This window comes from Lactuca virosa, chromosome 4 (assembly GCF_052849685.1).
Source record: "Lactuca virosa cultivar CGN04683 chromosome 4, Lactuca_virosa_CGN04683_v6, whole genome shotgun sequence".
Taxonomy (NCBI): Eukaryota; Viridiplantae; Streptophyta; class Magnoliopsida; order Asterales; family Asteraceae; genus Lactuca; species Lactuca virosa.
Window position 1 is genome coordinate 407,722,896 of NC_136429.1, and position 12,341 is coordinate 407,735,236.

A 12,341-nucleotide genomic window follows, 5' to 3' on the forward strand; every position below is an offset into this window, starting at 1 on the left:
CCAGGTCATCCCGACCCTTAACTTGGACAAAAATCACTCAAAACGGGAAGTTAACTTGAAAAACAACCCTTTAGGACTGAAACCCTTCTTAAGGACCGAAACCCTTCTTAAGGACCGAAACCCTTCTCAAGGACCAAAGCTTTTGATGACCGAACTTAGCCTCTTCTGAACCGAACATAGCATCCGAGACCGAATCACAATTGGACCGAAGTCATGCAGGACCGAAGCTCAAGTACAGCCGAAATTTACCGAGCCCTCGGTCCATTTCGCTTCCCAACACTTTCGGATCCGAGCCTCGGTTCCCTATCACCTTCGGACCCGAGACCCATTTCGCTTCTGTCATCTTCGGGCCCGAGCCTTCCTTTCGGTCCCTTCTCCCCTCTCTCGGTCCTCAGCAATAGGAACCGAACCCTCGCAGGTTCGCTCCTATTGTCCAGTTTTCGACAACTTTCGCATGTTAAGCCCGTTTTTGGCGTTTTTGACTGGGAGTTTTCACCAAATTCATATTTTTATCATTTTAAACTCCCTAAAATCATATTTTATTCATTTCTCAAGGATTTATTAATTATAAATCATTATTTTACATTAAGAAGAGTATTCTACACCACAAGTGGGTCACGTGTGCCCACTTGTATCCATGTGTCATCTTCTCATTTGTCCAACCCTATCCACATCACACAAACCAAGGCAAACATCCTTTCAATTTTGCAAATTTCTTCAGCAACATCTATATAAAGAAATCCCTGGAGGATTTCTTGGTTCACTTTGATCACTTTCAAACACTTATACACTTCTCAAAACATCAAGAGAACCTCTTTTTCTCTCTACATCCAGCCACTTTTTGGAAGTGTTATTGAGCTATTACTTCACTTTTTGGAAAGTATTTCATCTAGACTCAAGTGTTATTCCATATTTTCATAACACTCTTGGATCATCTACTCACATTTTAACACCAAAAATCGTTCTTAGGATTATCCAAACTCTCACGTGTTCATCAAGTGTTCTTGACTTGATACTCCTCGTCTTTGACCTTCCACTATTCAAGAAATCACTCAAGGTGAGTTCATACCCCTACATTATCCAGTTTTCTTTAGTTTTCGGGGGGGGGGGGGGGGGGAATACAAGTTAAAACACCAAAACATATTTGAAACTTAACTTGACAGCTTACAACAGAAACGTTGTGACCTGTTCACGAACTGTTTTACCCAACTTAAACTTAATATTTTTCAAAACTCTTTAATATGAAAATATTTCAGGTTTATACCTTTAAAATTACTACTTGTACATCTCCATACGATTTTTCTACAATTTATGGTGATTTTTACAAAACTGCCTATCACTGCAGCAACAAAATCGGACCAGGCTGTGAAGATGAACATTTTCACACTTGTTTGAGACCACAAAAAATTATAGGAAAATTTATGAATACATTAGACTCTTTTTCCAAACTCTCTGAGTTTACGGATTCAGTTTTCGAGTTACGATAACTTTTCTATAAATATTCTAAAACAGCGACAGTTAAGGGTAAAATTGTCAAAACAAGTTTAAGGGTTATTCACACCTTGTAACATGCTGAGCAAGGTGTGTAAGATTTACACTTAGTATTTTCAATGTCATTTTTATTGAAATACAAAGTCTTACATATCATGGTCTCATCAAATCATAACACACTACTGATGAACTATAATAGGTATAGTTTGAACTCTTCATTTATCAAAGAAACAGTAATACAATCGATTTACAAAACGAGTATTTCATTACAAACTACGTGAACTTGTTAATGAATAAATTTGTGAGACATTATCCTTCGGGGTAATCTTAAGTACCACAGAAAAGTCTTGTAGTTATAATCAGAATCTTTTGGAGGTAGAGCGTTGTAAGTCCCCAAAATGCTTGTGTATCAATCAGATCCGTTTGATGGTGCGGAATCCCAATCAAACGGATGATGTCAGATCAAAATAGAAGAGAAGGAGGAGAAGAATAACTTGAATCTTGAATGTATTTATGATATGATTGAAGTTCCTTACACAAGATTCACTTTCTCTCTCTAGAAAACACCTTAGAATACACACACTTAAGCTCCTCTCTTCTCTCTTCTCACATTCACTCTTTTCACTCTCTGTTCCTCACACCCCTCACCTCTATATATACATGAGAAACATCGGCCGTAAATGAATTGGACTAAGTAATATTTTGGTATTGGTAGTTCGGGAAGCCGAAGGGTCAGCAGTTCGGGAATTGACAGTCAGCAGCCAGAGGAGTATCAACAGGGTTCAGCAGTGCGAGGTGAGTCTCCTCACTGTACGTATGGGTATACGGCCACAATGCCAGCCCATTTAGTCTATGTATGGTAGGAAGACCCGGGGGTTAGCCGTAGGCACTATGTATGAAAGACCAGGAGGTAGCTCCTGGCACCTAGTATGTTATTACGTATGACAGGAAGACCCGAGGGTTAGCCCTATGCAATATGTATGAAAGACCAGGAGGTGGCTCCTGGCACACTGTATGCTCGTTAGCTAAGTATAATAGTATGTATGCTAGTTATCTTTGTGATACTTGCATGGAAGACCAGGAGGTGGCTCTTGGCACTTGTCTGTAAGACCCAGGGGGTGGCCCCCGACTTGACAAGAAAGACCACGTGACGGCCCGTGGCATAACAGTAAGACTATGTGCGGCACATAGCACCTTATTTGATATACGATTGATATGTATGGCTCACAGTATGTATGGCATGTATGGCCCAGTTGATATGTATGGTATGTGGTATTTAAAGAAACTCACTAAGCTTCGTGCTTATGACTTTCAACTTTTGTTTCCGCATTTTATGATCTTTGGGATTTGAACTCTGATATTTGTTTAAATGAGATGTTTTCAATGTCCGGAACAAAGTTATTAAATGTTTTTCTTATATTAAAAATGAAATTTTGGCATTGAATTTTGGGAGGTTACAGCTTTCTTTGACCTTTAATGATCTTTATTTATTTGCATATGTTTATTCTTTTTTTAATAGTTGTCTAAGTCGGGTGTTTTATATCTTGATTGCTATAATTATAATATTTATTATTGTAATGTTAGGTGATTTTATATCTTGATTCCATATGTTTATTCTTTTGTTTGAACGTCTTGTTGACTTTTTTTGTCAAAATGGTACGGACATTAGTGCTCGCAAACTATTTGTTTTTAAAAAACTGTAAACCTAAAAAGATTTGCATGTGGAGCAAACATGATTAAAGTCTTCTCGCATCTTAACCTTAGAAAGAACTTAGAGTCAATTTTTTTTCATACATGGTTTCAATTTTGTTGACCATTGTATTTAAAAAGAATTTAAAAAAAAAAAAAACATGCATGATTTTTTTTCATTATCGGAAAAATGCAAACTCATAGGTAAGGAAGTTTGTTTCTAATTTTGACCATTATATTTAAAAAGGATTTCCAATTCTAAAAAAATATAACTACTAACACCATTAAAATAACTATTTTCATATTATTTTTTTTTTTTTGCTTTTTAACCATAATTAAAGTAAAATAGAGACTAAACTTATTAAAAGTCAGTTGTTATTTAGCTTATAATCAATAAAGCATATATATCAAAGAAAAATCAATTTATTTAAATTTTAGTATTGAAAAAGTTTATTAAATTTTTTTAAAAAAAATCAGTTTAAAAAACAAACAATCTTCTTCTTGCAGACTGCAGATATTTAGTTCACCGTTTCTTCTATACAGATTTGTAGATATGGTTTTTAACTATAAACATTTTATCTTTTGAGAAACAAACAGCACCTTAGTCTAAGTCGGCTACCACTGATTTTAATTTGCCAAAACCTTAAATTATATAACTATATAATGTTTTGTTAGTAATTTAATTTGTTGTATTTAAGAATAAAAGTAGTTGTAATTTGCTTAGTGGATCATATTTTTAATTATTAAAGTATTACAACTGCTTTAGATCATGTGTTTGCTAAGTGAGTAATATTTTTAATTTGTAAAACATAAAACCAAAAACTTGAAGTAGTAAACACTCGTCTTTTATGATTTTTAAAGTTGCGGTATGTAATTAAGTGTTTTCGATATCAATTTGATTCTAAATGTCATTTTATTTTTGACGTTTACCTATTTCTGGATTATAATGACTTAAGCTTACTTATTCTAGAGTAGGTGTGAATCTCGTGTACTACACGGGTTGTTTAAAAAAAATTATATATGAAGATATAAACTTTAAATATTTTTTTTAAAGAAAACATTAAATATCAATAAAAAAACAACAAAGTATGATTATTTTTTTTATATAGACCATTTTGCCTAATGAACTTAAAAAAAACATGTCAATTTTGAATTATATATATTGAAGGAAACATATTAAAATTTGAAAATATAGGGAAACAAATTAATGACACATTAATTACTTTCTATAACCTAAAAACTAGATAGTTAATTAAGAAAATCAAAAATTACCACAAAATGACAATTGAAAATTAATTTCTAAGAATTAACCATAAAATTACATGTGTCCAAATGCATAAGAAATTGACAAGTGGCAAAAAGTTCTTTATTTATTAGGGAGGATTGTAATGACTATAGTTTTACTTATTTTTAGATTATATTGATAAAATAGTTAAGGTAACTATATATATATATATATATATATATATATATATATATATATATATATATATATATATATATATATATATATATATATATATATTATTTTCTATTAGCTTGTTGTTAAATACGAAATAGCAAACGCCTATTTCATTGCTATCTCCGTGTAGCATATAGGTAGTTCGTTGTTATTGTCTATTATACGCTATCGATAACTATGCTCTCGTCTAACACTACAATTTATGAATTCATCATCATCCACCTAAGATTTATATTAAAGGATTCACCTAACTCCCACTAACTATTTCATCCCCATCTACCACCATCACCTTGTGAATACACCAACATCATCTAATTATTTATGAATTCACCAAAATCCGCATTTACCACATTATCCATCATCGATTTAAACATGTTAAAACAATAACCAATTCAGAACAAAGCAACATTGAGTCATTTGTTCTCTTGATTAACTCAAAAGAGTAACTTTCTTTTTTGCTTCCAAAATATGACTGATCTAAATCCCCCCCCCCCCCCCCCCCCCCCCCCCCCTAAACTCAAGCCCATAAGCTAGGATTGAAGTTCAAGGCACCGAAGAACGTTGTAGTTGCCAGAAAAGAATAGTATTGAAGGTGGCTTCTAAGGGATTCCATCAACAAAGAAATGATATTATATATGAGAGCTTTTAAAGAAAAGAAAAGTGAATAATTGACACCAATGTTGTTGTATTTCGTTCATATAGATATCGTAAGGACCAAATCTTTGATTCCATTATATCGTTGTCTTTTAACTGGTTGTGTAGTAGAAACGCAAAAGGTAGGAAGAATTTGATCCACTAGTTGCAACATCCAATTTAATTGTATTTTCTTTTATAGCTAGTGAAAAAAATGGGGGAAGCTGAGGTGTCAGTGAAAAACAACAAATTCAATATTTTTGGATAATTTGCAATTTCACTTTGAATAGTTTTTCTTGTTTCACTTTTTGGTATTAAGTTAGATATATATATATATATATATATATATATATATATATATATATATATATTTTATATATATATATACATTATAATTTCGATGTTTGTCATTCCTATATCATCTTACAAGATTCTGCCTTTTTAGAAACTCGAGTCGTTCAGAAATCTCAGCACATTTCCTTTTTGTTTCCGCAACTTGTTTCTCCAAATCCTCCACCTAATCAAAATAATAAAATTAAAATAATAATAATAATAATAATAAATGTTTTTTTGGTAAAAATTTCGACTTACCGTAGACTTCAACTCATTCTCCTTTTGCGCATACTGGTCACACCTAAAAAATCATAAGGGTAGATCCGTAAATTCATATCATCCAATAAGTGGTTGTCATAAATATAACTTTTACCTTGTGAAAAGTAGGATATTTTCATTGATTATTCGATCAATATCATCATCTCCACTTGCCACTTCTTGAACAAAACCCTTATCATAAAAAAAAAAGGATAATTCAATTTTCAGGCATTCGAACAAAAGGGTATAATTATCAAATAGCAAAAGTAAGAAAGTGTTTATGTAACAATGAAAGATGAAACTTACAGATGTCATGGTTGCAAATCCAGGAGGTGCACGAGCCACAGGTATGTTATTGTTGTAAACAGTTTGACTTTGACTTTGACTTTGACCGGTCAAATTGGGTCTTGGGTCAACCGGAAGACTGTGAATGGACTGGTCAACCCTTTGACCTTGTGTGTGCAATTTGCGCAAAAAACTTTGATCAGGTTGGTGCCCAATTAAGTGACAGTGGCTTTTCCTGTAATTTTTTTTATAAAATATATTAACAAAATCATAATATTGCAGTAATAAATATTATTATTTTTACTTGGGGTTGTGTAAAAAAAACTGAAACTGAATCAAATTAAAAAAACAATTGGTTTTTTATTTCTTTTACAAAAATCAAACTTTGGGGTTCAGTTTTGTTTTCTTTTATATATTAAAAAAAAAAAAACCATGGAATGGAATCATGAATTCCAATTCCAATTCCATTTATGACTAACCAGTAATCCATTTGCATCTGTTTAAGCTTCAATTCCAGCCTTGAAAACAGAGAAGATCTTTCAAAATCCTGTTTGTCATGTGCTGGTTCTATGAAATTTGCTTCAAGAACTCCAACAATTCCATACCCTTTTGAATGCCCTTCTCCAGTTACTTTCCAAAAAGGCTGCAACATTTCAATATTATTCACCATCTTATAAAGTAGAGTAAATTACACGAATGGTCCCCCTATGGTTTGGGGTAATTTGCGCGTTTGGTCCCTAACTTATTTTTTTAACTCGGAAGGTCTCTACTATTTGTTTTTATTACGCGCTTGGTCCCTACAATTTGTTTTTGTTACGCGCTTGGTCCCTGTCTTACCTAAAATGACTATTATTTAAATAAGGGAAAATGGTGGGGTAGGTAAGGTAAGGAAGGTAAGGGGGTGGGGTTGGGGGTGTGTTTATTTAAATAAATTAATAAATCAAGGGCAAAATAGTCTTTTTAGGTAAGACAAGGACCAAGCGCGTAACAAAAACAAACAGTAGGGACCTTCCGAGTTAAAAAAAAATAAGTTAGGGACCAAACGTGCAAATTACCCTAAACCATAGGGGGACCATTCGTGTAATTTACTCTATAAATTACACAAAATTACATAAACAGTCCCTGTGGTTTACCAAAGGTCACAAACTCAGTCCCTGCTAATTTTTTTTTTGACGAACATGGTCCTTGTGGTTTCCAAAACTTGCATGAATGGTCCTTTTTGCTAACTCCGTTAGTGTGAGGGTAATTTAATTAATTATTTATTTTTTATAGTTTTGTAAAATGACATTTTACAAAGTTTAAAGTGAAGGGGTCAAAGTGACATTTTAAAAAAGGTAAAAAGATGGAAATGACACAAACTCATAAACATAAAATATAGACAAAATTACATAAATGGTCTCTATAGTTTACTCATGGTCACAAACTCAGTCCCTGCTACCTAAAAAGACCAAATTACCCTCACACTAGCGGACGAAAACTAACGGTGTTAGCAAAAAGGATCATTCATGCAAGTTTTGGAAACCATAAGGACCATGTTCGTAAAAAAAAAACTAGCAAGGACTGAGTTTGACACCTTTGGTAAACCACAGGGACCATTTATGTAATTTTAGGATTACATACCCGAATAAGACGATTTTTATGGTATACATTAAATCCAGTAATTGGAAGAGCAGGAGCTTCTTTGATAAATCCAAGAGTTGTCACCACAACAGCCTACAAATAATAAAGAATATATAAAAATCACATGCACAAAAGGGTAAATATGGAAACATATAAAATGTATATGTATATATATATATATATATATATATATATATATATAGATATCTTACATCTTTCATTGAATTGGCTTGTGGTCTGTAGGTGACTACTTGTGGATGTTTCAAATCATCAGCTATATTAAACTGTTCTACTGGTTTTCCTCTCAAGAAAATTTTAAAGTTTTTAAATTTTTTGAGGTATAACATAGAAGCATACGCCTGAAAAGAATAAATATATAATTATACATCATGATGATGTCAAAATTATAAAAACAATTATATAATTACTCTTAATGAATGAAGAAGTTGGTTGGATATATGGGCTTGTTTTTCAGCTTCTTTTTTGCTTGATTTGGATGATCGATTAGCTTCATCTCTCAATTTTATATCCTATATCAGAAAAACAATTAATCATATTATTAAATTTTTAAAAAAAAATCATAGTATCTCATAACAATAATAATAATAATACCTCATCATCCTCATCAAAGTTTAATTCATAAATGCCTTCATCATTCAGCCATAAGTTGTATATTAACACCTTTGTCCCATGTGGCCCAATATCTTCAAACTGGGAAAGTTTATACAAATTTTAAAAACAGAAATAAATAAATAAAGTTGTTGAATATAAATAATTAAATAAACCTGTTGCATTAAATCATCTTTTGAAGAAAATGGAGACCATTCAAGAATTGTGTTCAAGTTAGTAGACCAATCATTCTGAGAGCCATATATTAAAGGCTCTGCCCAATGCTTTGAGATATCAAAATCAATCTGCAAAAAAAAGATTAAAAGAAATAAAGAAATAAAAATGATTTTTAAAAAAAAAAAAACATAAAGAATTTTCATTTTCATATATCTACCATGGGAACAGTAACATCATCTTGTCCAGTTTTGCGTAAAAATGTATAGGATAAAAGACCAACACTTTGAGTTGCTTTGCTACAAGATAAAGTTCATAAAATAACATTAATAACAATTTAATTAAAAGAATAAAATAATATTAAAGAAATTAAAAGTTTAAAACATACGCTTTTCGAAATGCACGACTGAAAACTATCACATCAGCTCCTAATCTCATAGTACTTGTCTTGAATCCATTTCCATCTGAAAAAAGTAAGAATCTTTCAGTTGTCAAGATTTTATATTATATTGAAAGTCAACAATAAGTGCTAAAAAGTCAAAGATTGAAATAGTTGTTAACACTTACATTGTCCAATAGTGTTGTTTGACTTTTTTGTGGAGTATCCTAAGCTCATGCATTTTCGCATGCCTTCAGGGTCCATTCCACCTCCATCATCTGCAACAAGATTTCAGATTGCTGAGTCAGCATGGATTTGGTATTTGGTAAATGGTAAGTTAATACATAAAGAATGTTACCAAGGAAAAGTAAAGCAGGAGAATTGTCCCTTTTGCTGTAGATTCTGTCAACTTTCACAAAAGTTGCCCCATTGTTGATCTGGTATACAAGATTAACCATAATAACATCATTAGAAACAAATGGGAAACAGTTGAAAAGAATATATATTGTTTTACTTTTATTGATGAAATTCTAGTTATCTATAACGAATGATTACCTCATCAACAGCATTATCCAAAAGCTCAGCAATTGCTGCCATAAAAAAGAAACTAAACTGTGAGTATTATCACTTATCTTTATTGGTTTACTAGTTAAAGATTCATGTTGCAATGTCTTAATATTTGGAAGAAATGAGTCTTATTATATTTACTACTCTAGAAATATAAAGAAGCATGAATAAACTTAATAAAAGATGGGATTTCTTTATAAGAAACTATTGCTTTTCTCAAATCCTGAAAAGAAAAGAGGGAAAAAAAAATCAGAAACTTTTAAATCATACCTCCAAAAGCCCATTTGTGTGATGTTGCATTGGAATGAAGAAATTTTGGATGTACACGAGCATGTTCCAATTCATCTGCAAAAATCCAGAACTCCATTCAGTGACTCTGCAAGTGAATTTTTTTTTTTTTTTTCATTTCTATGAAGATGACAAGTTCAGTAACAGTGTAAATGTGTAATGTCAGAAATCTAGGGGAAGCAGCAAAGAGGGAGGGAAGAAACACGCTCCATATACTACAGAAATAGCAATCATTTCCTTTTTGACAAAATTCAAGCTACATTGGTATATTTATCCATGGTAATCTTTACAGATAATTGCCGCTATTTAAGTCCATAAGAATTCCCTATTGTGTATTTGGGCATCAATAGTAGGTCGAAAGTTATATCGATCCAATGTAACAACAAGACCATCACAGAACCTCTTTAGATTAATGGAAGTATCCTGTCTTTGTGCCAGATCAATACATTTTTGTGAAATTAAACTTTAGCTACTGATACTCCCTTCATTCCCAAACTTTTGAGTAAATTTTGCAAATGGAACAACAAAAATTACAGATATAATGTATTTCGTCACAATGTTACTTTTCGTGGACCCGAAAGTGGATTACACAGATCTAATGGAATAATACAAAGGGGTGTATGTAGTAAACCTTGGGAAGGAGTCCATTTTACTGGACCAACATCAAACACTCCGGCTTTCCAAAAGCTCCGGTTCTCCAATCTCCGATCGTCGGACTCAATTGTTCCGTTATTCTGGACTTCTGGTCGACTTGATCGATCACCGTCTTCATCATCGCTATCCAGAATCTCTACAACGTTGGCCTTCTTCTCTAAAAATCCCGACATTATAAGCGAGCAATTAATTGATAATCCAAGAAGAAATTTGATCGTTTTGATGCTTGAATATTTAATTAGGGTTTTAACCAATTTCGACAGAAGAGGGGTTTTTTCTTTCTTTTTTTCTGGGTGCTTTCGGTTTCGGTTTGCCGGTGAAAGTAAAATATACAAAAATGGTGTGATTGTTCTCGTTTTATTTGTTTTCTCTCAACCAGCCCTTCAATTTACACACATTGTCATTTTTAGTCCTTTGTTTTTCTTTGGTAATCTCTTTGAGTCTCTTCTAATAAAAGACTCATAAACATGTCACATCTCCTTTTTCTAAAACCTCTCTTTGACACGTGGCATTTTCATTTTCTAAGGCTTTCTTAATTTTTTCCCCCTTAATTGATCATATTCATAAATCGTCGCTGAAAATTATCAATTATAATTTAATTGCACTCTCATACACATCCTGATAAGGATAGACTTTCTAACTATACGAACGAGAAACCATCAATTGATGAGCGGGATTGCTGAGTTGATTAGCATAATGTAGAAGGTAATTGTTTCCAAAATTATTTCTCAATCTCTCTAACCATAAAATCATGGTATCTGTCGCTTCTTCTTCCATATGATGATAAAAAAAATGCAATGATCCTTCTATGGTTTCTTATGCAAAGACAAAAAATTAATGAAATCTGGGAAGTTCTAGGCATTGGTGGAAACACCAATCGTTTAAAATCAAATATTTCTTGGTTATCAAAGAAGGTGAGTTCATATTCTTTAACGATTTTGTCTGTATCTTTCAATTTCTAAAGCTATTTAACTGAGTTCATAACCTTTTACAATACTTTCTCTTTACTATATACCTAATTTGAATTATGCTAATTAGATTGAAGATAGAGTTATTTCCTGGTTTTTTACCTTCTGTTGATTTTGGTTCATGTATCTGATTGATGAGTTTGAAAAACAGTGATAGAACTTAAACTTTGCTGATTTTTGTGCAACCTCGTCGTTGGAGAAGCAACCGGATTCTTCCATATGATTGTCCGCCAAGTGTTTGCTAAAATGCTTGAATGGAATACTTGATTCTATTTGTTTGTTCCCTACTTCGAATTGAGTCCTTTGTGGATAAGTGTGAAAAGATCTGTATTATCTTGTTGTTTTATCATGTGTCTTGTGTTTTTGTTGAGTTAGTTTGCATCATTATCTAATTTATGTGTGGCTTTTTAGGAACCAACTACAACTACTCAATATAGAGCATCAATAAAACTTCTATTTCCATATTTTTTGTATGACATGGTTCACTGTGCATAATGGCGGTGTTCTATAGGAAAAGAAGGCAGTTTAAATTTTAAATTACTTCTGGCATAATTATAAATATGAAATTTATTTATGTGTTGTTGTTCCATTAATCAGATGGAAGAAATCATTTGACCCTTTTTCTGCCCTCATGCGGCTATTCCGCTCTAATTGCAGCTAGAAATCGAAAGATATAACCTTTGAATCATTTCCATTACTTTTGTTGTGCTTGTCACTTTAAATATGCCCACATATGAATTTCTGCCATGCTTCATTTATCTGCCATGGCCAGCCTTGGTACCTTCTTTCTCTACTCAAAGTGGCAATAAACTATTTGGTCTATCTTTATTTGTTTCTATCAACTTTTAGTTGTTTTGATCAGTTTAGATACTCATCCATATAAAAATAATATGACTTTTTGATCAAGTTGTTGTTAGTATGACCCTTTATG

At 32.3% G+C, this 12,341-nt stretch overlaps 1 protein-coding gene across 1 annotated transcript; it reads right to left on the reverse strand.

Moving 5' to 3' along the window:
- Window positions 1-5,550: 5,550 nt before the first annotated feature.
- Window positions 5,551-10,753, reverse strand: LOC145108894 (protein MICRORCHIDIA 2-like). Its single transcript, XM_079045979.1, has 17 exons — window positions 10,420-10,753; window positions 9,771-9,845; window positions 9,489-9,523; window positions 9,292-9,370; window positions 9,122-9,211; window positions 8,943-9,018; window positions 8,775-8,853; window positions 8,557-8,685; window positions 8,384-8,482; window positions 8,200-8,301; window positions 7,984-8,130; window positions 7,772-7,864; window positions 6,631-6,794; window positions 6,173-6,386; window positions 5,982-6,058; window positions 5,867-5,909; window positions 5,551-5,792 (listed from the first exon to the last, which is right to left on the reverse strand). The coding sequence occupies exons 1-17, from the start codon at window positions 10,613-10,615 to the stop codon at window positions 5,694-5,696; spliced, it is 1,797 nt and encodes a 598-aa protein (XP_078902105.1). The 5' UTR covers window positions 10,616-10,753; the 3' UTR covers window positions 5,551-5,693.
- Window positions 10,754-12,341: the final 1,588 nt, after the last annotated feature.